The sequence below is a fragment of the Balearica regulorum genome, chromosome 12 (genome assembly GCF_011004875.1).
Source record: "Balearica regulorum gibbericeps isolate bBalReg1 chromosome 12, bBalReg1.pri, whole genome shotgun sequence".
NCBI lineage: Eukaryota > Metazoa > Chordata > Aves > Gruiformes > Gruidae > Balearica > Balearica regulorum.
The window spans coordinates 4,451,201-4,478,165 of record NC_046195.1 but is presented as its reverse complement, the minus strand read 5'-3'; the positions used below and the strand labels follow the sequence as shown (position 1 = coordinate 4,478,165).

Here is a 26,965-nt window from a genome sequence, read left to right as displayed (position 1 = left end):
AAGTTACTTTACTGTTAGGTCAATGTATATATGATTTCTGTAACAGACAGATAAATAAAAAGGGCTTCTAAAAGTGTTTGTGGAGGGGGGAAGCATTGTGCAGTACTAATGTGAGAAAGGCTCATAAAAAATACTGGAATTGTCAGACAAAATTGAAAAAGGAAGTTTTCAAAAGTCAACAGGAGTAGGCAACATCCAAAGAAATAATTCCTTATTTTTCACTTAAAAAAACAGAAATATCAAGACAACCTTTTTTGTTCTAAATATGCATTTGTTGAATACAAAGAACGATTTTAAGCCTCAGTTAAAACAAATTCTGCTAGAAATTTTAATGTCTTAAAATGCTGATGCTAGTAAACATTTTTAAGTTGTTTCCTTTCTTTACACAGAGTACTCCACCATCTTGTACTTCTGTACCTTTCAGAGACTGACGTTTTAGATTTACTCTTCAGGGCTAAGTATTTCTCTCTGCAGATGCCGCACAATAAATAGTAAGGATTTCCGCTTCCACATTCACCACCAAACCATCCGTCTACATAAGAACCATTGCTACGATAGCCCTGGCGATTTGCACTACGACCACAGCCTGGGTGGTTTCTTTTCATGTGTTGATTGAAGCTGACAACACTGGATTCACACAGTTCACAAACCACTACTTCTTCTCGGTCTTCAGATTCACAAACATGCTGCACAGTAAGATTTCCACATGTTATTTGTACAGAAATATCTTCATATTAGATAAAAAGACAACAATATTCTTCGTGGATGTTCCTGCCCATTTCTGTTACACACACAGAGTGATATTTACATGGTTAACTTGCACAAAAGCAAAGCAGAAATAGACAATTTATGACATAATGACGAGCAGACCATCTCGGAACAGGAAAGACATTTGGAGGTAAAGTTTCAGAGGATGAGATTTTCCTATTTCGTTTCCTACTTCTGACTCAAAATTCTTGACAATGTAACTTTTCACATATAACTCTGCTAGTTCACATTCAATGCTAAGTTATCTGGTTCTCCTCAGAATCTGACTAGACTAGATCCAACAAAGAAAAATGAATCCTTTTTTTTTTTTCATTTGGACTTTACATTTACTGAGCAATAATTATGATTTGCGTCAATAAATTCTGAGGTTTTGTCTGAATATAAAGTTTATTTTTCTATTATTACATTTCTGTCCTAAGTCAGTAATTTCATTGTGATGTTTCAGTGAAACAAGCTCTCTGAAAAATTCAATACGCATACTGAAACTTGCTTCCCTATAGATCAGGTAACATCATAATTAGGAGACAAAAGCTTAGTCTTATGAGTTGCTTATCTAATTTGACATGCATGATTTGAAGATTAACAAGCTGCTGCTGTTACATTTCGGTTCCAACTCCAACATATTTTTAGTGGGCTATACAACTGAGTGAGGACTGTCACTGTATGCTTCCCAGAGCATGAAATACATGACATGACTAAATGAAGAAAAACTAATTAAAGAACAATTACACTAGTTCTGTTCTCAGCTTTCAGAGGAGGGAGAGAAGAACCCTATGTACATGTAGAAGTGCAGAGGAAGAAACACAAGAAAGCACTGTTCTTAATCTAAAAGTGAAGCTACAGAATAAAAGAAGATTTTAAGCATTGCTGGCATTTAGCAAGATATTTTCAAACAGGCTCTAAGCATATGCATGTTACTTTAAATTTTAAAATATGAACATGCAAAAAGCAGTAAGTTAAAGCAGCCCCCGCTGCAGTCACACACACCCAGGTAGGCCAATCCAATACCTCTGGGATCCACATTCCCAGAATATCATTATCACTAGCCAGGTCTTGCCCAAACATAGCTTCCATTGCTTCATCATCAAGGTCAATTTCCAACTCCTCATCCAAGTTGAAGTCATAAAGCGCCCCAGGATCCTGCTGCAAAGATATCCCTTCTCTTCGAGTTTGATTCCTGTGGGCCTGTACAGAGCGGTATAAGCCCGCTCAATTAAAAAAAAAAAGAAAAAAGAAAAAAAAAAGAAAAAAGAAAAGTAGTACTTTTATTTTGCATGTAATAAAGATGACTGTACTTTCGACTTCCTTTTGCTCTGGTTTTAACTCTTCTGCTAAACATAATGCACCCATTACCACATAAATCACTTAAATATACACTGATACACATATGTAAATGAGAGTTTTGTAACTTTCATGCTAAGAAGCAATCCTCCTCCTCGTCATTTACTGGATAAGCAAAGACCTTGGAAGTCTTTCAGTACACTTACCAGCACGTGCTAGCAACGTTCGGGCAGCTAAATCAAACTTGTGTCTTCTTGTTACAGCTGACCGACCTCTAGAAGGAGGCCCACTTGCAGAAGCTGCATTATCCACATGATCCATATTATCAGGGCTACAAGAATTTGTAATTCACAGGTAAATCAAAGCAAGTTTTAAACAGCCAGATACAGTAAATAAGGAAAAATACTAAGATCGTATTTATTGGTCTTATTTTCTTTCACAGAAGGAAAAAGGAATTTGGAGTTCAAGATTTTCAGTTCCACTGCAGCAAATATTTACTGTCTTTTTGACTGTGAGATTGACCTCAAACAAATTAGATGCAGCAATGTCAACACCTATTTCTGCTTAAGCATTGCATAAATTTTGGAAGAGTGCTTATTTTATGCTGTCAATGTTAACTACAGCTCGAACTAGGTTTCTTCTCCTTTTTAAAAGAAATAAAATCAACATTTCCGTTATTGCTGCCTCAGTCATTCCCTCTTGTGCCCAAAATCTTTTGCAAAATATGAATTTAAGTTACTCAGTAAGGCTTGCTGCTTAGTTTATTTCTCCCAGCTGAAACCTCTGAGTTGTCCGCGAAATGACAGTTCACCTGGGACAAAGTAACTGAGGAAACTTAAAAATGCCTATCTCAGTAGGATAAAAGAATCTGAACAAAAGTGTTCTCAAAATATATCTTGTAATTGTCATCCTCCCTATTAACAAAAAAGCTGGTATGATTCCTAATAGGAATCATAGGTGTCACTCTAAAATATAACCACTACTTTTAGGATTAAAAACAAAACAAAAGAAAACCAGTCACCTTTCCTCCTTGTTTAATAGATAGTTCAGATCTAAAGTTGTGAAGGCGACTGAGAATGTAAACTTCAAGTTTCATCCTCTCTGGACAAACCAGGAATTCATTTAAAAAGAAAAATGTAGAAAAATACCTGCTCATGAATACACTGAAGAAAAAAAAAAACCACCTCCAATGAGATTTTCCTTTATTACTAGGTCTTTTAGGTAAAATGTAAGCTATATGTCCTCATTTTTTTTTTCGTTCCTCCCCCTTTTATTTGAAGGAAGGATGCTCGGTTACATTTTTCCCCAATTCTCTGCACAAACAGTACTAGAACATAAATGCACCACATGCACCTAATTTAGTTGCATCTTTGCTTTTACTCACGTTGTAACAAAATTCAAAAGCAGCATTACAAACTAATGTTGTGTCAGCAACAATGAACTTGTGAGATTTTCCGTTTCAGCAACAGATTATAAGCGATTAGAAGAAAACTATGTATTACCTTTCACTAAAGCCTTCCTCCATTTCAGTGGCATCAGCAGAAGGGATATCACCTGGTGACTGCAAATAACAATGTTCACCAGATTTTCCACCACTTCCAGAGACTATTGTCCCATGTCGTGAATCTGCAGTTCCTTCTGACTGGGGCTCTTCATCGTCTTCATTTCCAGGGTGCTCTATCATCCACATGGCCAGCACTGTGATATTCTGTGCATCTGCTTCTCCTCTGGCACCTGAAAGCAGGAAAACCACACCTTAGCATTCTATTATATCATTGATGGTGAAAAAAATCAATTCTTTCCCCACAAATTGTTATAAAACTTAAAAATTAAGTACTCCCTGGCAAAAAAAAGCGTTTCATATTTATCTAATTTTTCAGTTATTTTTTAGTTTTTCAGAACTGATATTGTACTTATAGATTACCTGTAGCTTCCATAGCTTTTGCAATTTGCCTGAGGGAGAACCCCATTTCTAACAATGGAACAGCAATGGCAGGAGGAGGAGGGGATGTTGAAAGTCGGCTGCTTGGATCAGACAAAGCTTAAAAGACAGAAAACATTGAAAGTAAAGTACATAAATTTTTCTTTAGTGTTACTTTACTAGACTTTAGACTTTTTGATGTATTAGCTTCAAATAAGAGAAATAATTGCCCTTAACAACTTCCCTCTCTACTACTTTCCACAAAGAAAGATACTTTCTGTAATGAACCCAGATGGAGTTCAGTCTTATTGGTAACATATATATTATGGAGGCTTCTGTTTAATCAAGTAGGATACTGATGATATTCAAAGAACTATTTCTTTTAAGATATTCCAAACAAGTTTATTTCCATTTAAAACTGTATCAAATTATCCATTTGATTTACATTTAGGTATCCTAGATAACATTATCCTTGTCTGAATCATCAAGTTTCCCAAATGCTATGAGATCACACCAATACATATGCCTCTTAAGGTACAGAAAGAGACCTCAACTAAGCTGGAGATATATCTGAAAAATTTCTTTGCAGACGATGGCTCTATTTCTGTGCAAAGAGCCTTTCAACGGACTCCAAAAAGGTCAGTTACTGACCAAAAAACACAGTTTCCTTAACATTTGACATAAAAGTGAGATCTGATCAATGAACGCATCAACAATGTACTGACAAACACTGTTGTAAATACAGTATCATTACTTAAAGGAAGTCATCTCATTAAAAAAAAAAAAAAAAAGATGTGAAACTGAGCAGATGAGTTGCTATGCAACAAATGAAACAGCTAAAAGACTCAACTACTAGCATGGATATAAGAGCAAGAATAAAAAGTTGTATCAGTCCAGAATTTTAAAACATGGACTTTGTTTCTTAGCACTGAGTATGAAATCTGGAGAATATACTTTCACTCAGACTCTTCTATTCATTTAATACAAACCACACACATATGGACTTGTATTTTTATTTTTAGTATTATCTCCTTTGCATCACAGTACTCATTTATGCTCTTTAGAAGCTCAAGATTGTCACATAACAATTTGCTCAGCCTCCTAGCTATTCCAATCTGTACGTACACTGGAATAGAGCAAGTTTCTGTTTTGAGTAGTACAGTGCAAGCAGTAATAAGACTTCTATGAACAGAAGTCTCCCATTATCTTCACATGATTCCAGACAGCAGCCTGAGGAGTCCCTTGGGCAGCCCTTTCTATTTCATTACACAAGATTAATTGGAAGGAGTTACACTGGTGTATGTATCATAAAATACACCAATTCTTGTTTTGTGCATGGTATATGATCTCACAAAAGCTAGAAAATTACTGCACTACACAGTGGCACACAACCAAGGAAACAAGCCCAAATCAGATTAACATTTTCAAGTAATGACCAATTCTACTGCATTCTCGTTTTATACATGTAGTTTGTAATCCATTCCAGAGCTTTTAAAAACTAATTTCATTTGCTTTATAAAGTCTACAGCTAGACAATCTACAGCTTTTTGTATCTTAAGATACTCATTGAAAGGATTTCAACAATGCTTAGCACGTTAGGTTGCATTAAAAAGAAATCCTGCTGGTTTTCAATGTCTTACAAAACTACACTGAACTTCTGCAAATTTACAAACTTGTCCACGTTTCTATCTATACTGACTACAAGTTTACCTGTACGATTGGCAGGCCTCGCAGACTGGGAATCAGGAGAAGTCAAACTTTGTCTCCTTCCAACTTCATCTGAAGGAGATGTTGGTAAAGAAGATATTGGAGGAGTCTGAGCACGTCGTGCTGGAAGTACAGTTGTAGTAGGGTAACTGGAGAACATTTGCCTTTAAAAAACAACAATATACATTTATATTAAAAAGAGTTATGCTGAAAAAGGTCTGACACAACAAAAACATCAAATTAGAGCGCACTTGGGAAGTCACACTTTACAGCATTTGAGTTTTGTAAGGGTAAGGTGGAATACATACATTGGGGCAGGCAGAAAAACCCTGTCAGAACAGCTCATTCCTACCACCCTTGCCTGGAAAATTAAATTCTAAGTATGCACCATTTCCCCACTTTGTTCAGAACTCGTCCTGACTAATAAATCACGTGAATGCTTTACTTTCACTGTCCTGGTAACAGGACATTGTTCTGGCTTTTGTCAAATTATATCTGCAAAATCTCTAAGAACAGAGGTCAGATACATCAACAGAATTAATAAACTTAGAACAGGACTCTATTCAATGTAAAACAGATTTCCTTCTACATCACAAATAGCCTCTGCAAATTAACTAGCTTTATCTTACTTCCATTTCAGTGTTTTAGGGTAGGATGAAATGAAGTCTTAGCTTGCAGGATGTTACCTTCAAACTAAGATCTACTCTAGTTTGAGAATCAACAACTATTCGTTAAAAATACAGAATTTCAGAGATTTAAACTATACCAAAAAACCACGAGAACTGAAGGACAACATAAGGAAGGCATTTTCTCCTGTCCTGAAGAATTCAGATGTTACATATATATATACACACACGGTGTATACTAAAAGCTTAACAGCTTTTTATTTCTAGTAACACATATCCTGTAAGGCAAAGTAACAAATTAAACTCTGTCCCCTGCAGAGGCAGTTCTTGACAGTAAATACAATCACTAACATTTTCAAAGGCTTAGACAGCTAAAGACATACATTGCATATAAACCAACACACCTGGTTCCCTACACCTGCAAAATCACATATGCTGAAAATAAGGATATTTTACCTAAGAAGACTGAGGGGCATAACACCAGGCGATTCCGAAGCTGGAACTGTTTCAGTATCAGTTACTGGAGTAGTAGCAGTGGTAGTATCCTCCAGAGAACTGCTCATGAAAGATGTGGTGCTAGAAGCAGAAGGGCTGGTTGTAACTGGTGTTTGGGCTTGCTGAGACTGATCTCCTTCTTCTACTTGCTGATCTACTTCTGCAACAGAAAAAAGGATGTTACGGGAACATTAATACAATTGTGTAGAGCAAAATAGTAGCTGTGTCTAAACTTTCAAAAATAACTATCATTATTTAAAATTCCCCCTAAAGAAAGGGGTGTGTAGAAACACCACACAAATACTTCTGCCAATAACTCATGGACTCATGTAAAGATACCAGTCTGTCGATTCTTGCTGTTGTCATACTGATACAAGGTAAATAGTGAATGAGTCTTTCCAGATGATAACAGAAGCCATTTACTTGGTTAGATCTTATGATACTTAGATTTAGATTTACAATTGTAACAGCTAGGATTATTCTCTTAGGCAAAAGGGAAAGAAGTCTCAGATGCGGAAACAGACCCGATTAACTATAAAGCTACTTTTAACTCAGCTGAGTAACAGATTTTTGAAGGAGTTCTTTGGTTAGTTTGGAAGAAGTCCTTAAGACAGTAAAGAAACAGATAATGCAGTAATTAGCTTTAATATTTTAGATATTTTTTTCTTTGTTTAAACTGATTTAAATGGTTTCCCTGAAAATGCAGACTGTAATACACATACTTTTAAGAAGAAAAGGAAAAATACACATTTTCTCTTCAGCTTCTGTGCCAAGTAGCTCAGAAAAAACCTCACAAAACAAAACCCCAAACCCCCACAACTAATTTAGATTGTCATAGACAGAAACACAGGTTGATTACTCCCTGAACGTACACATGCTCAACAGTATCTGTTAACATGACTGCATACAATCACATTTAACAACAGTGAACTTTGATATTTACATCACATGCAAATCCTTCTGACAAGTATAAACAGAACTGCTATTTTTTAAAAAGTATTGAAGACAAAATAGAAACTCTTATATTTCTGACTGATATGCATTCCCATTTAACATAAAATAAGGAAGTGGGGAAAAGGCAAGAAAGTCAGTGTTACATCTACAAAACAGTAGAACATCTTTGTAAAATTTCTCTGTCCAATTACGATTCCTCCAAAATATAACCACTACAAAATTATAATATTATTTGTACTATCATTGTTACTGTTAATTTTAATAGAAATTAAAAAATAATTTAGCACTATACTTCCATAATTTTGAAAATGTACCTTGCTTAAGTCTGCCACCAAACTGATCCTCCAGCAGCCCATGAACCACTAATTTGTAGATCATGGCTTGGGCTCGTTCCAAATCTGCCAGTCCTAGAGCTCTTTTAATCGGTGAACGCATGACTGCCCGTTTCACCATGTGTCGCATCAGGAACTGCAAGGCAGCACGCATTTCAACGTCTTCATGAACAACTGGAGAACTAGCACAATCAGAGTTGTGACCATTTTCTGCCAGGACTTTTGGTATTAAAAGTAGTTCAGCATATTTACTACAACTAAGAAGAACACTAAGTGACTTCATAGCACCAAGATAAAGATAAGATAGCTGTACTGCTCTGATTTCTGACTGTACTATGTCATGATTTCTTGGAGTATGTTCATGATTCTTTTTTCTTCCTTCAGCAGGTTGGTGTTGGGATTCCATACCTAGTGTGGATGATTCTAAAGAAAAGGAAGCACTTTCATTTTCCAACTTAGAGCTTGTAGTGCCATGTCCTTTGTTATCATCAGCACTTTGTCCTAATCGCATATCTGATCCAACATCACCCTCCATTTTCTGGTCCATTTCTCCTTTATCTTCAGATTCATGTCTGTGTTTTTTCTCATGTCTCTTGGTGCTTTGCTTTCCGGTATCTTCATGAATACCAGTCAGATAGGTAAGGTCCAGCAACACAGTAGCTGTCAGCCCACGAAATCTTGAAACATCAAAAGGCAGTGGTTCGCAGGGTTCCAGATTATACAACGGAGTATCACTAGGCGACCAAAAAGTTGGGAAGCTTTAATAAAGATCAGAATGACACAGGAAAAAGCAAGTGAGGGAGAGACAGGAGGAAAGTACAGGAAATAATGCAGGCAAAGTAAGATGTAAAATATATTTAATAAAATAAACAAACCAATTCTAAAAATTAAATGTAAACAAGGGAAAATGAGGTTATGATCAGAAAATGGGGAGATACGGCATCAGAGCAAAGGCAACAAAGCACGTACAGGTTTTCAACAAGCAGCATTAAAACCCAGAAGCATCGTAGAAGCTATCAATACTGTGCTGACAGAGGTTTCTGCTATATTCCTCAGAAATATGTAACAGACTTCTACTAAGAAAAACTACCTTAAGCCAAATTTTATCATCAATACCTGAACTGAATTTGTGAATAGGTATAAAAGCTTAGAAAGAAAACACTCCTAAACTTTTTTTCACATTAAGGAAAAACTTTGATTGACCTCACATTCCTGTTCAACTATTCATCACAAGGAGCGCACTACTAATAGCTTATGATAATTCTGTCTCTGGTTACGTCAAGACAGATTACCTAGAGAGGACAGGGACTTTGTAAAAACACAGGTCAGAAAACCCAAAAGACACACATAATAAATGTTTGTTTATCTGTCCATTTATACTCAGTGATATTTTTTTGTAATATTTAGGACTGTTACACTTGACTAATTTTCACTCTAAGCAGGACAAAAATTCACCAGCCTATCTTTCCATACATCTTGTATTTTCCATACATCCAGCAGATGGACTGGACTTTTAAATCTTCCTTTTATTAGCCCAAAACGTTCTCCCATTTTACAATGCAAACTTCGACCCAAAAATGAAAGCAAGCTTTAGCCTGGTTTTAATTAAGAAGGTACATTCTGAACTTAATTCAACGCATTACCAAGAGCTTGCCTATGTTCAAGCACTGTACCACTTCACTCAAATAGTATTTCTAATTATTTTAAGGGCACACTTACTTTAAGCCTATACTGTCACATGGGCATACTTGAAAGCATTTATATCTGGAACTAAATTTGACAATCAACTGCACTTCAGTATATTTAGTTAAAATGACAACAACCTTTGCGTAAAGACAAAATAGGCATAACGTTGCAACAGATCTAAGAAATGAACTGACCATGGTTGTTTCAGAATGTAATCTTAACTGGTGGCAAAAAAAAAAAAAATTACTGCTCAATTTCTCCAGAAGATTATGGTTCAACTATAGCCAGAAGGAGTTTAAGAAATTTAGTGAATCAAGTCTCTTCCACACAAAACCACAGGCAACTCCTGCGAGTGCGCCAGAGCGCCCGGAGAAGCCACTAACTTCATTTCAGAGTTTCCTTCCGAGTGCCTTCCCTTTGAAGGCACGTCTGCAAGAGAGGTGGAAAAAGGAGTATGTCCTTCCAGTCTCCTCCCCAACTCTCACCACCACCTGCAGAACAACTTCAAAGTGTTAACATCTAATACATGGGGATTCCTTTAGCTCTCTAAGGCAGGTCAGAGAATGAACAAACACTATTTCAAGGCAGCATTAATTTGAATACCATCATCCAACCCACCATTAAGAAGAGAGAGTCCTCCCATGTCCTAACCTTAACCACTCCTCAAGCCCCACAGAGCAATTTCCAGTCCCCTAAGAAGGGAATGACAATGCAGCAAAGACACCTGCTCTCAATTCTGATAAACTGAATCAGATCTCTCTTCAGAACCAGTTTTACCATTTACAACACAAGTGTGCACTAACCCCCAGTAAAAATCTCTGTTCTTTACAGACATAACCAAGAAGCTGTAGTAAATTAAGACAGCAATAATGTTTCAGTTAGCTAACACATACCAATTCTAGAACAAGCAATGCTCATTTCAAATCTAGGAAAACTGGCAAGTTGGTTGTATCCCAACTCTGAAACCTAGAGGCCAAATTGAAGAAGTCTAACAATGCTCATCAATTCAAAACTATCAAATTTATTTTTGATATACAAGGCATTTTATTACTACATAGCATAAAAATTTAACTCATAATATTTGTTTGAGAGCGCCGAATTTTGAAGTTGAAGCTTAAAATAATTGATCAGCATGACTCTAATGCAAAATGTATGTTACTTCTGAAGACTTCCAAGCACAAAACATCACTAGATTGTGAAAAGTACAGGAAATGAGCATACCTGATAGTAATCTCTGCTTCATCCCATTGAACCTTGGCAGATGTACTGCCTTCCTTCACTACTCCAAGCAAGGTGGCATGACGTCCAGTTTGCTTGTGCACACATCGACCTCCAACTCTAAGACCAGCATCAACTCCACCAATTACTGCTAGAACAGGCCACACTTCCACACAGAGCATCTTCAACTGCAGTTCAGAAAGGTCAGCCAGACCATGCCTACCATGTTTGCTTTTCTCTTCCTCTTTATTTTCTTTCTCCTCTCTCACCTCGTTCTCTTCTCGACTTTGAATTGAGCGACTTTTCCTTAGCTTTTGGCCTGCTTCTTTAAGACATGTTTTGATTTTATTCAGTCTTTCCATCATTTTTTTATTGATGCAGTGTGTCCAACGGTCTGTGCGATGAAGGATACGAATGAGTTGGATAGTGGCTTCTGCCAGCACTGCAGCAACAGGACTACAGATAGGGTCACCAGGTAGCAAGTCTCTTGGTGTGCCACGCATCTGCATATCACAGATTTTCACCTAAGTGTTTAAAGAAAACAGTTTAAAAGTTATCTTCCAAGATACCTGAAAAACTCATTTTATAAATACAGGAGTCTCCTGGTGAATAGAAAAAAATACCAGCATTGTCTTTTTTTGCACGGGCTCCCTCAGAAATCCACCTTAACACTGATCAAAACCTGCATCCCTTCAAACTCAAGGATGCTGAAATTACAGTGGTTCATGGTTTCTCACATAAGACTATCTGGAACTCCTAATACTACATTCTCCCTGGTTTCTGGGGAATGACATTTTGTGCATTAAGTGTGTAAATCAATTCTAAATAATAAAATACATTTTACATTTACAATAGATTACACAATATAGGAATTTATGAAAAGTCTAGCTAGTGTGCAAATAATGTAGTGATACGTATGTCATAAACCAAAATGAATAATCAGTGACATTCTCAGCACTTGTTAGCTACCACTCCCCCCCCAAAACAACATCCATAACATTAACACAGAGGAGAACAGAAGAGAAAGTATGATAAACTTATGACCTACTGTTGAGGGTTAACCCCTGTAAGGCAGCTAAGCCCCACGTAGCCACTCAACCACTTCCCCCAGCAGGATGAGGAAGAGAATCAGAAGGGCAAAAGTGAGAAAAGATAAATAAAGTTTCACAAATAAAAGAGGAAAAAACCCCCAACAACAAAATAAAACAACGACAAAAAAAAGGTGATGCAAAATGCAATCACTCACTACCAGCTGATCGATGCCCAGACAGTCCCTGAGCAACAGAAACCCCTGGGAAACTTCCCTACAGTTTTACTGCTGCGCATGATGTTATATGGTATGGAATATCCCTTTGGTCATTTTAAGTGGGCTGACCGGCTGCACTCCCTCCCAGCCTCTTGCCTACCCTCAGTGTACTTTGCTGGGAGGGACAGAGTGAGAAATCGAGAAAGCTTTGATGCTGTGTGAACACTGTTCAGCAATAGCTAAACCACTGCACGTGATCAACACTGTTTTGGTCATAAATCCAAAACATAGCACCATATGGGCTGTTATGAAGAATACTGACTTTGTCCTAGCCAAAACCAGTACACCTATCCAGATGAACGTTTAAGTTACCTTTTCTCCTGGATTACTGCTATAGAACATAACACAAGGGTATAACTCTGCTGCATCCACATCTTCAAAAGCTAGTTTTGGCTCCTAGTTAAAAAACAAAACAAAAAACCCCAAACTTAGAACACCTTAACAAGCAAAAATATGAAATGTGACAAAGTTATTCCTGTATTATAATCCTTGTAAGCACTGAAACTGCCATGTGTCTTAACTGTCATGCTTAGCTTTATATAAAATATCCATGCCAAATTACTGTTGCAAAAAACACCAAAAAAAGAAATAAATTTAAATACCTCTCCATTTTTACCAAAGGAAATAGTTCTTGCTTCCATATCTAATACGCATGTGATGAAATCTCCTTGGGTAAAGCTGGACAGAGTCAAAGTTTGCTCTCCATTGTGATAGAGGTTACCACTATAAGCTCTATATAGCCACATATCTGAGGTAGTCCGATGGTTAAAATCATGTACTGGCCAGCGAGAAACTCCTACACATGTGCCTTCATTGCCTCGATTCTCCTTCACAATGTAGAACTAGCAGGCAAAACAAAACAAAAAAGAACAAGGAAAAAGTCAAGAACATACATTTTAACACAATAAAGCAATGAAAATTTACCTTACACATAATTATGTGTACTTTTCACTGTTTTACTCAGAAGCTTCTAATAAATCACAAATAATAAGCTAAAATCACGCTCTACCTCTAAAATGCCATCTTGGTGTATCAGGTCAGTCATTAACGAGTCATTTAAACTTAACCTACTAGTAATTAAGAAAACTGTACATAAATACACAAAGAAGTTGTTTGTTCTTTTCCAGACTCAAAACGTACACACCCAGAAGTTGGTTTACAAGTGCTTCAAATAATATTACAGAAATAAATAAGCTTTACTCCTCATGTTCACAGTGAGTGATTTACACAGATTAAAGTAAAAAAAAGAAGTGTTACGCTCCAAAATGGTACTAACAAGGACTACAACTGTGTGTGGATCTATATCCCTAAAAAAATCACTCCAGGTGATGCATTAAAAGCTGGTCTTGTCAGACAGGCTGATGTATCTTTTTGCACAAAACCAAAATGTTTCTAAAGAAAAAAATCAAAATTTATATACCTCAGCAGGTAACTTTTGCAAGACAACGGACATTTGTGCTGTCTATGGATCTTAGAGACAAGTACTATCACCTCTACAAATACCTAACACACATTCACAGTCTCCAATATGTGTACTGAAATATCCAAATGGTAATGCTCAAAAGCAGCCACAAACTCTTCACTTTGGATGGAAAATCATAGATTCATTCAGAATGTAAAAGACCCTTAAGATATTTGAGTATAACCATTAACCTAACACTGCCAAAATGTCTTTTACTCAAGAACGTTGTCATAAGGGAAAAAACCCTATGTAGCCGTTGTTTATAAATCATAGTCTATTTCCACAATAAATGAAGAGAAGTTAAGAAATACACTTTTATGCAACCTACCTTCCACTGGTAACACCCAGAAGTAACTCCAGTGGATGCTAAACCATATCCTTTACCTCCACTTCCATGAGTTAGAATCTGGCCATTCTCGACTATGCAGCACTGAGCTTTCTCAGGGTCAAAGGACACTTCCTGTATGGGAAGATTCTCATCTTCATCTTCAGACTCTCCTTGCTTCTGTCAGAAATAGGACACAATATCTGTGGTAAATGTAGCTCAGTTGCATTCAGTCAAAAGAGAAACTAAAAGCATCATTACCTGTAGCTTCATTTCTTGTTCTTTCTCCTTTATTTGAATTGCATGTTTAGCCTGAGCTATTGGAGTCTCCCACATGCAGTCAGACAGAAGTGAGAATAATCGTTCAACAACCTGGTGTATTAGAGTATAATTCAGATCATTTTACATCCAAGATGAGGACAACAAGTAGTATTATATTGTTTTACTTTGCTTTGCAGGTATAAATGTCAGAATATTTAGTGCTCTTAGATAAGCAAATATCTACACTGAGGCTCACCCAATTTACACTCTGAACAAACTTATGAAACATTTAAAAGTTCAAAGAGACTTTTTGAAGAAACAGGTGTAAAAGCTTATAACAAAATATAAAGACCTGAGCCATTTGATCATCTTCAACGCCAGATTCACAAGCAGGTAATACAGCTTCTAGTACATGAAGTGCAAGAAGTCTAGTCCTCAAATTGCCAACCAAAGGAACTCCTAAAGATGGAACAGTATGTTAATAATCTGTGACTCCTGCATCAGGCACGCACCTATGACGCCAGGTGCATGCCACCAGTGCACAATGCTCCAAAGTGTAACGTGTGTACATCTACTGAAGTTGGGTTTAGTTGTTCACTATGTAACACATGTTCTAACAGGACCCATTTTTAGGAACTGCACTACAGAAATGCAAAGTAACCACTGAGCACATTTTGAAAAGATCATACCTGAGCAACACTTCTGAGAAGCAATGTTAAGAAGTACTTCTGTCCACTTTGGAGATGCCATTTTTGATTGAATTGCTTTTGAAGACACAACTCTACGCAGGAAAACAAGAAAGTCTCCCAAGTGTAATTCTGCTGCATGTTGCTTTCGGAGGGCAGCTAGAAAGTTAAATTACAAGTTTTCATTTACAACCTTACTTTTACAGTTTCTGCAAATAATAATTTTTAAAGTCAAGGTCAAAGGAGAAAAAAGCCCCCACAATAAAGCAGACATTCACAGTCGAGTTTTGGATGTTTCCATTTTTGAGAGTAGTGAGTTCAGAACAGAATACAGCCAATTGATATTGCGAGGCTACACTATGTGGACTAGCGTGCACTTGGAAAAATAGCTACTCAAATAACACACAGTGCAATATGGACCACATGTACTTTGGTATGCTAATATTTACAAACAATTGTACAGGAAATTACTGTATATATCTTATCAAAAGTGTGGCTATAGAACCACAATTCAATATTTGCATTCTCTCTACATTTAATCTAAAATACAGCCAAGCAACTTAGAGACAGAAGTAACCATTTGAAGACTATCATAGACTTGAATGGAAGGTAACAGAAAATATTAGCAGTCTTTGTTACTGCCAACACACAGTTCTGTCAGCAAAAATACAATGATCAGTTATTACATGGTGACTGGCTGTTAACCTTGACTGGCTGATAGGTGCCCACCAAGTTGCGCTCTCACTTCTGCTCCTCAGCAAGACAAGGAAAAAATAAGAGAAAAAGCTCCTGGGTCAAGATAAAGGCAGTGAGATCCCTCACCATTTGCCATCATGGGCAAAACACACTCAAGCTTAGGGAAGACTGATTTATTGCTAATGGAAAATAGAGTAGGACAGTGAGAAACAAAGACAAAATTGAAACGCCTCCCCCCCCGCCTTCTCTGCAGGCTCGACTTCACTTCTAACCCTTGCAGCCCCCCGCCTCCGAGAGGAGCAGGGCGATAGGGAATCTGAAGGGGTTGTGGTCACTTCTTAACAATTTGTCTCTACTACTCCTGCTCCACAGTGGGTCCTTCCCATGGGCTGTAGTTCTTCAGGAACAGTTCCACTGTGGATCCTTTTCCACAGGATACAGTCCTTCAGGAACAGACTGCTCCATCGTGGGTTCCCCAACAAGCCAGTTTCTGCCAGAATCATGCTCCTGCACAGGCTCTCCACAGACTGCAGCTTCCTTCAAGGCATATCCACTTGCTCCATCCGGGGTCCTCCATAGGCTGCAGATGGACAACCTGCTTCACCATGGTCTTCCTCACTGGCTGCAGAGGAATCCCTCCTCCACTGCCTGAAGCACCTTCTCCTCGTCCCCCTCCTCCTTCACTGACCTGGTGTCTGCAAAGTTATTTCTCTCACATTTTCCCCGCTTCTGTCTCACACAGCTGCTGTGCAGTGTTTTTACCCTTTCATAAATACGTTATCACAGAGGCACCACCAGCGTTGCTGACCAGCTCAGCTGTGGGCAGCAGTGGGTCTGTTTTGGAGCTGGCTGAAACTGGTTCTGTCTGATGTGGGGGCAAACTGCTGCTTTCTTCCCAGAAGACACCCCTGAAACCTCCTCCCACTACCAAAACCTTGCCACATAAATCCAATATACACGATTATTTATAAATGTCCCTGTAATATAAAATGTAACCATTGGTTTCTAACTATGTTTTTGTTTTATGGGGATTTTTGATGCAAACCACGATACTTTCTCACACCCATGATCCATATTCCAAGGCAATTTTAACAAGAAAATGTTTGTAGAAAGAGAAGACCTTATGTCATAATTTCTAATTCATTATCTTACAAATTCATCAGCCATTGCACTATTTATAAGCGAAGACAGTTATAAGCACAACCAAAAACATATGTACACCTAAAACCAAGCCACAGTTAAAAATTTCTTCAAACACACAACTTCCACAGAAGTTCAAAATGCTCATTAAAGGACTGCAAATTATGTTAGAACGCTAGTATTTCAGAAAGTCTTTCGTTGCAGATTTTTTAATACGACAGAGTAAGGTCAACCTCTTCCCATCCTCTCAGACTGCAAAACTGCATAATACAAAGCAAATGCAACAATTTCCCGAATTAAGATGTATTTATTTGCAGTTTGAAACTTAGATAATTAAATTCCTATGACCTCATTTATGAAAAACACTACTACAAATAACTCATTTTTTGAGGAAAACAGTATTCTCCTCCTAATTCCAAACCAGATGAAGTAATTCTTATTCTCAACCTGCTCCTACCTTTAAACTGATCTATGTATCAAGTCTATATACATCTGAATTGAGCACAAAATGATTTGATGACTTTCTTTAATATAATTTACAGATTTAAGAATGACCTAACAATAATCAATACAGTAGACTGGGTGAGGCCCTCAGCATTCAGTGGTTTCTTTTACTATGTTTTCTGGTATTTCAAAATTGTACAATTACCTCTGAAGTCTCTCTTCTCATTATCTCCATTTGATTCTGACTTTTTTGAGTCTACTTCATCTTCCTCACCTTCCCCTTCTCCAAAGGAAGCCATAAGCATCACACCAGCTTGTGATAACAAGTTCTTCAGCTGGCTGCATAATAAATCCAGCAAAGACTGGACCACCTTTGGGCTCAGTTTGTCAGCATAGGTTCTATATACACACACACAAAAGTAAATATAAGAGTATTTGAGAGTTGATCCAAGGAACAATAACATAAAGACACAACTATAAACTCAGTGCAAGTGACAACTGGGCCTAATGCAGCACTAATGCTAATTCATTCTATTGCAGCAGGTTACTTCTCCTCCTCCTCCACCATATGCTTGGCGGATTATTCTTATTTGAACCCTATTTTTAAGACACTTCAAAACTGTCCAATCTTTGGAATCAAAGGATACGTTTCCAGTACTTCCTAGGGAAAAAAGAACAAATTAGTCAAACATAATCCCATTCTAACTCCCAAAGATAGGGTGTTGGTTTTGTGGTTAATTTTTCTGGTTTTGGTGGTTTGTTTTACGTAATGGATTTAGCAGGTAAATGTGATGTGTTGTATGAACACTGAAATGAAGATGCATATACTGAATATTAAATAATACTCTTGCTGTAAATAGAAAATACTTTCTCCACTGCTTTTTTCTTTACCAAGTTAAACTAAATATTTAAGTGTTGATAGGATTTTGGATGCTGTTCCCTGGTCTAGCATAAGCCAGTATTCCTCAAGAAATTACTTTGTATTCCGAAAAAAAAGCACAATGGACTGCTCTGAAGAACTCCTACCACATTATTGGTATCGCTTTTACACAAACAACTTCTACGCAACAACAGAAAGCCTCATCATATCAACTAAACAGATCTAGATGCAAAGCCAAACGAGAAAAATGGTGAATACGAGAATGCACTGTTTACAGACCATAAAGTTCTAACTATTCTGGTCCAAACTCCTCACAATTTAAAAATATTTATCAGTCTTATGTGCATCTTTCTTATGAATAATGCGACTACTCTTTTTCCCCCCCTTCACTTAATATGCTTCTAAACATTTATTGTCCTAAAGAGACGTCACACAAAAGAAAAGTTATTTTTAAAGGATGCTGTAAAGCTTAATGATCAAGTTTTCTGAAAGCAAGGGAGCATTGTGTCCTTACCCTGTGGTGATAGCGAGGATCTGAAGTAGTCTTGTACTGGCTACTTTCAAAGCCGTGCTGAGCTGAGAAATACCAGTTTTGGGCAGCAACTGCAGCGGTTGTCCTAACATGGTGTCTGTGCCACACAACTGTGATAGCACATTTAGCAGACCAGTGGAAATGGCCAAGGAGACGTCAACAGGCTGATAGTGTACACTTAGAGCAAAGACTGTTACCAACAGAAGACGCTGTTGTGCTTCTAAGATTAAAATGAAGTTGGTTTTAATTAATAAGCTGTTCAGAGTAAGAATACTAAGAACAACAGCAGATTATTTTTAAAATAAAATTTAATTCATTGATTTATCAAGTAAAGAGCTAGAATTCTTCATCAAACACTTTGAGGTAGTCTTTCTGATGTACCATTGTAGCTCCCTTTAACTCAATGCAACCTCTGTGTCAAGGTTGTCCAAGGAAGAATATCATGCAGATCTAGTTTGTGATGTATATGTTCTGAGGCTAAATCTCAAACCGGAATCTTCTCTCCAGGGTAAGGATAACTGGGTGAAATACTTAATCTTCTACTTGTACTTCAAGCTGCTTCTCAAGAAATTTCTTTCAATTCGATTTCATTTGTAAGTGAAACAACAAAACAATTCAAGTAAGAGTGCCCATTAGGCTCTACCAACAAAGTAAATTATAGAACACTCTTCTGTACTGAAGCTCTCAGTCAGGGTATGTACAAAGGCACAAAGAGCTCCAGATATCCCATAAGGATGAAAGCACACAGTAACACCTGGGTATAGAAGGCCAGGAGAATGGGATTCCAAAACAGGCAAGATGCCCTGTTCTTTGGGTTTGGGTTTAAGGACAGTTCACTTAAACGAAAGAAAAAAGATTGGAAACTCTTCATAACTTCAGAAAACTGCTTATCCCTGAAAAAACTAAAAATCCCTTTGAAGCGCCAAAGACATGGGTGACTGGAATATTGTGGTATGTGGAACAGAAAGGCTGACAATACTTAAATGTCTTAAAATAAAAAGGGCTAACATTTCAAGAAAATTCAGACAGAAACAGGTTAAAAAGCTTCTCTCTCAGGAAATGAATTCAGACAGATACTTCAATGAATTCTGGTGACTAATACCAAAGTCTGCTTTGTTAAACATCTACGCTGTTGTACTGTATATGAGAGGACATATTTTGCAAATCTGGTTTTCACTTACCTATGTGATGTTTATTAGCTTGCAGAGCTCTTTCTAACGTAGCAGATAATTGCTGGTAAATTTTGTGCACAGCCACTTGTATTTCAATTTGAATACTTCTCTTAGCTGCTCTGATACCATCCTGGTTCAAACAAATAAACGTTATAAGGACTAATACATTTTTATCACCCAGTTATTGAAACAGCAGAAACTATAAAAGTACATACCTGGTAGTGATGCAATCTTACACTCTCTCCTTTGGCGCCTGCATGTCCTACAGTGCCCAAACCAAAGCAGCCAGCAAGAAATTGTAGTCTAACAGAAGTAAGCAATGAAGAAGACTGAAATCCTGGTACTTGACGACTTCCCATTACTGGCACACTGCCTTTTTCCTCCATCCCTGATAGAAGCACTAAAATCTGATGAAGTGCTTCCAGACGAAGCTAAAAATAAAGTCAGGCAAAAACCAGTATTAAGTACGAAGTATCCTTAGAAATTAGAATTAGATCATCACCAACCACAAGTGAGAACGAATGAGGCAGCTGTTTTCTCAACGCTTTTTTTTTTTAAAAATAAGGGAATTCTTTAAGTTTTGTTTTAAAGTTTATTCACATAAGGTTCCCAGTTCCTGTTAAGATATTTTATCAGAAAAGAGAAGAAAAATGTCCTTAATAGACAGAATTTGGACAATGTTTAAAAAAAAAAAAAATTCCATAAAATGAGCATAATGTATGAAGAATAAGAAAGGGGGTTAAACTGATAATTACCTCAGCCCTCAACTGCTGCTGCTCCATTGCAATTATTGACGCTTGTGGACTGGTGGACATACTTTCCTCTGGTTCTTTAAATCCTGGCGAGTTTCCCACATCTCCACTTACAAAGCTGACAACATTTTCAATCAGAGTATGAACTCCAAGGGATCTTGAGAGATCAAAATCGGACTCAACAAATGAGTAGGAAGAAGTGTGTAACCAATCTCTGCTGTGTTTTAGTCGAGCCCATGAGTCACTTAAAGGTTCCACTTGACTGTGTATTGCTCCTAAAAGCGTACATAATGAAGTCTCATAAATTCCAATTCACCAGGTAACACATTTTGACAGTAGGTAAAGACTGAACTGCTGCTAGTCATACAGGTGGAAAATGGATATTCATGTTAATTAAACCATGCATTAAGCAACTTAGAGCAAAACACTTGATTTAAATTCACAGCAATTTCCCTAAAGGAAAGGCTGTATTTCTTTTAATTATGTTAAGCAGTATTGCAACACGCCGCCAAGTGAAAAAAACAAAAAGATAGAAGCCACTCAAACTGCTCAGCTTTAAGCTAGAACACTGAATAAAAATGCTTTGCAACTAAATGACAAAATAGTAAGGAAAAGATCTGCTACAACAGAAACTGTGCACTTGGTATATTTATTTTAAGGTCTAACCATAAGCATGTTTTTTGGTTTTAATCAAGTCACTATATATTTTATAGTTTTGCAAAAGCACAATGTTATTTTGGATGAGAATTTTTTTTTTACAGAATTCATGACTGCAGAAGGGAACAGAAAATTTTTTATTTTAGAGTAACAGAGAGCATTTACTTTGTTATGATTCAAGATAGAGAGACGTGTATATTAAATACTACCTACAGCATGTATTAGATCTATATCTTCCATCATCTAGCAATTTCACAAGTCTATTTTCAAGTATTTCCTATTACAGCAGCATGTCACTACACTACCTGAACCTTTACTGTCAGTAATAAATGTAGTTCCTCAACGGAGCATCAGTCATCAATCTGCAGCACTGAACTTACATTTGATCTCACTTCCAAAAGAATTTTGCTAGAACTCTATCCCTGGCACAAATGAGTGCAATGTCATTGAAGTCATACCTTCATCAGCAGTTAACTGATATGCATCAGTTAAATATACATATCAACAGAGAAGTTGGTATTTTATTGTTTTTGTAAATGCTGTTAGCCGACTTGGAGCTATGCAAAGTTTTACAAGAAGGGCAGACCCTGCGCAAAGGAACTTTCCATCTGTATAGACAGGTAATGTCTGGAGACCTACGTGCAAACCTAATGTATATTTAAACTCACTTTGAAATTCTAGTTTGAATTATCTTAAATAATCTACATAGTATTTTTAAATATTAACGACTCTTGTGAACAATGAACTACAGATATAATTTGGAGAACCACAACCCACTCACAGTACTCATACAAATCTACATTAACACTTCCGTTTTTAAAATCTGTCTGCAGGGTATCGGCCTCAAGCATTATTAAACACAGCCACTTTCAGGAAAAAGTCACACAAATTCACAGATATTCATCTGTTGAACGCTTTCTTTCATCAGCAAGGCTGAGTTCCAATGGTAACAGCTGGACACTTGTTTCAGGGCCTCCTTTAAAGACCGCCCACTCTGCAGCAGCTCTGTAAGCAGCTGCTCGTAGGAACAATGAAAGACAGACACATCAGTTTTTGAACTTAGGACAACTCTCCTAGCAACCATTCCACACCATTCTTTTCCTGAGATAAAGGCAAAATGCTATTATTCTGTCAACCAACCTGTCATTGCAGGTCACAATTTGCACCTTCACGCAACTTACCAATGCAAAACACTCTGAAATTTTGCTTTTCCTTTGCAAACTAGGTCATTAATCTCCACTTAGATGACAAAAAATGTAATTGTCAGGGCTACGAACACCTGTTCACATTTCATGCCCTTTTCTGTAAATAGTGTTCATGTGCATTTGCATGGTATTCCTTACACTTGCTACTAAACAGACTGCAATGGCTTCAGAAAGAACCATCACGGTACTTAGGTCTTACTAGGTATTTGGCAAAAATATACATACACAAATTTATTTTGGATAATGCAAAGATTAAGGTTAAACACAACTTTTCAAAGTGTAATCTAATTTCCTTATTTCTGCTGGTTTATGTAACACAGCAATGTTACCAGGTTTACAGAGAACAATCTATTTTGTCACATTTACTGTGAAAGAATTTAAAGAATTTTAAACAATTCCAATTGTTTAAATTCCAAACAAAACCAATATTTAAAATTTACTCAATTTTACAATATATACCTGGAGACAATATTTAAAACAAAATAAAGACAGATACCACCTTACCCTAATTTTAATATTAATTCTTTTAATACTTGTTTTAAACCTCTCTAATTAAAAACTAAGTTATATGCCGAAGTGACAGGTGAGAAACATAAGATAAACAGGACACAGTAGAATAAAAGGGTGCTAAAATACTCAGCTTCATGTAGGAAGGAGTTTCCTAGCATATGCACGGTGAACAGAGTCCAAGGGAGAGGATAAATGAAGCCTCAGACTTCCTACAGGAAGTATAGTCAAATCATTATCAAGTCCACAAAATGTTGCCTACATAGTAAAAACTACCTCAAAAGCCTCCTTAAACCCTAGTCTTTCAACAGCAGGAGAGCTGACATCATCCCAAAGTGACATTAGCTTCCTATCCTCTAACTGTCCTACACTACGTCACTATGAAGCACAGCACAGAACCAAAGGATTTGTAAAGAAACAAAAAGCAATTCCAATGTCTTAAACCATAAGCTTTAGGAGACCTTTCAAGGATTAACAGAACATCTGAAGAAAACTTAGTAAGAAATCTTGTAAGAAAAAAACCCCACCATATATTAATAAAAACCTAAACTACTGAATATTTGAAAAACAACGAGGTCTTAGCTAATAGTTTTAGTATTAAATGCAAGAATGTTTAAATGTGAGAACAATTTAAAATTGTTTCAAATTAGGAGAAAAGTCCAACATTTATGAGATACCGATTAAACATAAAACAAGAGAAGTTACAATGAAAACTGAGTTTAAAAACAAAGGTGTCAGAAGTCCAAGTAGTATACTTCACAATTAAAAACATTTAATTAGGGCACACAAATCTAAAACAAAGTAGTTTTTTTCCTTCAAGATGTTAAATATCAATAGAAGATTCAAAAGTATGATTGTATATTAGAGCTTAGCATGATTCTGTGTAATATCAGTTACACAGAATTGATTGCAGCTTAGCACTTCCATAAGCCTCTACAATCACATGAACAGAGTTGCACATAAGAATAAGCTTTAAGCTTACAGTAAAAACCAAAAAGTTTACTTGTCTTTATAAGCCAGCTTGTAAGAATGAGTTTTCTAAATGAATGTGGCACAGCTGCAATACACACTTCATAAAACAAAATATGTAGGGAAGCTATAGAGACAAAAAATAAACATGCCATCAGTTACTTGCTTGAAGCTCTTCTTTTTTCTGGGGCTCAACTGGCCAAAAACGAGTAAATACACTAAACCACACAAGAATCAGAAGACAAAAGCAGACATTTGAAACAAAAGGTAACATATTCATAAAATCTCTTCCTCACATTATTTTGACTTAGACTTAAATGATGAGTCTCATCTCAATCAATACAACAATATATCAAGCGGCAAAGTTTTGGGGAAAAAAATATTTACTCTTGTTTTGAATTAGTATAGCCTAGGTAACAGACTTTCCAAATTCTCCACCTTCTTTTCAGGGGGGGAAACTCCTTTAACACAGTTCCATGCATACAGCGATACATGTTTACAACCCTTACTCAAGCACAATCTTTCAATCAAAAGTTTACTAATTCAAAAATAACTAAATAATAGCAAGGAACAAGATACTCAAAGGATCCTCGGACTGAAGTAGGAATACCGCAGTTGTATTTCTGAACAGACGCAATAAATGAAGGAAGAAGGCAATTAGATTAAAGATTGGACTGAGTGGCTAAGAGTAAAAAGAGAACGCATTCCATTCATACCCATCTGCAAGACCATACTTACAGTATTAGTAGTTTTTCTACTGCTAGTTTTCTATATTGCAATTTATGAATAAGAACTGCTTCCATACCATAAAAATCAGACTATAACCAATAAAGAGATTCAATTATTAAGGAAATGTGATCTGAATTTGGAATAACAAGTTGCTGCATTCAATAAACTGAAGTTCTAAAATAAGCCAGTCCACTCCAGAGGGAATTACTCTCTTGCCTGTTACAAAAGAACAACTCACCGACACCCTATACACACTACATTAATTTGACAACTTTGCAAGGATCAAATACTCTGCATAGAGTACAGCTGAGGATAAATTAACCTCAGCTGGAAACATCCTGTGTGGCCATGGTTCTGTAACAAATAGTGTGGATAAATTCTCATAAACTTGTAAAAGAAAAGATGGGAGGAACTTCGTGTCCATATAGTAAGGATTTTATTTTTTTTAAGTGAAAAGTCCCTCTTAAGTCTCAAAAATAGCACAGCCTACAGGAAAAAACCAGTGGTGATAGAAGGAAATTTCTTCAGGGAAAAAAAAAAGTGCTTTCCAATTAGCTCTGCTTGTCAACTTCCTTCACACAGTTTACAGAGACACACTTAAAAGAACAAATACTTTCAAGGAACTGCTGCAAACTGCAGTAAGGTATTACTCTAAACACCACATGTGAAAGGAAACATGATTGAACTTGTTGAATAATAAACTTCAACTGAAAGAAATGAGAAGCAGTTCCTACGGTGCTTCTTTAAGATTCCACTTGTTTTTTTCCCACCTAACACTGTCAAATCTACAGTCAATCCAATAAAAATTTGAAAAGTTCAGCTGTAAGTCCCTTAAAGCAACAATGTTTACTGTTGCTTTGTATAAAGAAAGACAAGAAAAACCAGGAGGCTTTCCTTTACTAATTGCAATTTGAGAAGTGTTTCCCATGTATACTTCTGTTGTAACGCACAACTATCCTCTGCACTCAAAATAGAGATCTTCTCTAGCATCTATATGGCATACATGTTTCCTTCCTCTCCCTCTCCTCATTCGGAGGGGCATAAAGCCCTCCACGTCTTCCACTCAAAAGGAGATCTTATGTGGAAGTCATAGCAGCACAAGCTACGAATGTGCGTATGGAAAGAACATCTTAAAAAAATCCCTAACAAATAAAAATATCCTGCTTGTTTCTCAGTAACGTGTCTAATGGTTGCTTCAAGGCAATCTGACTTTGGTAGCACTTAAAAATCCAGCTGGAGAACATCCTGAGGAACAATGCTGTAGGCTTCTGTAGGTCATCTCTTCTACGGTGGCTTACTTGCCATGAACAGGAAACTAGTTTTTTTCCTAGTCCTTCAATTCTTAACAAATGTAGCAAATTCAGATGCTCTTACATTACCAAATAGTATTAAGGCTTCTGTAATTAAAGCATATCACAACCCAACCTAATTCTTGTTATCCTCTTCCCAAGATTTTTACAGACACAATAGACATAAGTTGTGATTCTAGCAGAGACTCTGTATCATCCAGAGTAAAGCAGGACTTTTTGGCCTTTGTGTACACAAACATCCTTTGCTCCCTCCACTACCTTAGTTGAATAAGCTCATTGAGATTCCCCAGAATGAAGCAGCAACAAAAAAGAGTACAAAAGCTAAAAATCTGATTTATATTGGAGTAATGGAAGAAGCAGTTGCTTAGTTCTGTAGGTGTGCTTGTGTTGAGGCAAAAATTGAAGCGGTATTTTCTGGATACGAGTTCTCCATGTTCACAGCACATTTCATGGTAAAAGTTCATTGTTAGCACAAGAATAGAGTGTTCCACTTGATACTGAACTTCTCTGCCAATTTTTTCTTCCTGAAGTCACGTGAGTGAAAACAAAATGAAAGTTCCTAATTCACCTGACCTCACAGAAATCCTCACTTGCTTCATAAGAGTATCGCAAATCTAGAAACTAAACCAAATAGTTATAACCTAGGAAATACTATAACCAAGCCACAAAGCAATGGAACTCAGCACAACAAACAGTAGGTGATACTTATTTTAAATGTTACTTATAAATGCTCAGTTTTAACATCCCGATTGCTATTACGTACTGTATTTAACTGCAAATACATTTTAACTTAAGAAATACTAACATATTTATCAGGTCAATATTCACTAGGTAAAAAAAATAAAACTTACCCCTCTTTCTGTGTGATGATGCCAAATCCAAATCGACATTTCGTCTTCCACTCTGGATTAAGAGATTAATAAAAGCCTCATTTCTTTATGTGA

At 36.8% G+C, this 26,965-nt stretch overlaps 1 protein-coding gene across 13 annotated transcripts in view; it reads right to left on the bottom strand.

Moving 5' to 3' along the window:
• Positions 1-26,965, bottom strand: part of HERC1 (HECT and RLD domain containing E3 ubiquitin protein ligase family member 1) — a 103,944-nt gene that overhangs the window by 29,983 nt on the left and 46,996 nt on the right. For 8 of the 13 annotated variants that reach the window (XR_012837499.1, XM_075764898.1, XM_075764899.1 and 5 more), the window contains exons 25-45: positions 26,873-26,924; positions 20,648-20,919; positions 20,108-20,323; positions 19,902-20,022; positions 18,703-18,940; positions 17,514-17,707; positions 15,032-15,187; positions 14,695-14,801; positions 14,343-14,453; positions 14,085-14,261; positions 12,897-13,136; positions 12,607-12,690; positions 10,992-11,512; positions 8,067-8,842; positions 6,760-6,958; positions 5,681-5,841; positions 3,974-4,090; positions 3,552-3,783; positions 2,256-2,380; positions 1,756-1,976; positions 418-686 (exon numbers count right to left, since the gene is read on the bottom strand). Coding sequence is in view for 12 of the 13 variants with exons in the window: in XM_075764898.1 (XP_075621013.1) it covers positions 418-686; positions 1,756-1,976; positions 2,256-2,380; positions 3,552-3,783; positions 3,974-4,090; positions 5,681-5,841; positions 6,760-6,958; positions 8,067-8,842; positions 10,992-11,512; positions 12,607-12,690; positions 12,897-13,136; positions 14,085-14,261; positions 14,343-14,453; positions 14,695-14,801; positions 15,032-15,187; positions 17,514-17,707; positions 18,703-18,940; positions 19,902-20,022; positions 20,108-20,323; positions 20,648-20,919; positions 26,873-26,924 (4,589 nt within the window). In the remaining variant the exon portion in view is untranslated. The remainder of the gene's footprint in view (positions 1-417; positions 687-1,755; positions 1,977-2,255; positions 2,381-3,551; positions 3,784-3,973; positions 4,091-5,680; positions 5,842-6,759; positions 6,959-8,066; positions 8,843-10,991; positions 11,513-12,606; positions 12,691-12,896; positions 13,137-14,084; positions 14,262-14,342; positions 14,454-14,694; positions 14,802-15,031; positions 15,188-17,513; positions 17,708-18,702; positions 18,941-19,901; positions 20,023-20,107; positions 20,324-20,647; positions 20,920-26,872; positions 26,925-26,965) is intronic. The other 5 variants (XM_075764902.1, XM_075764908.1, XM_075764904.1 and 2 more) reach the window with 4 other exon arrangements.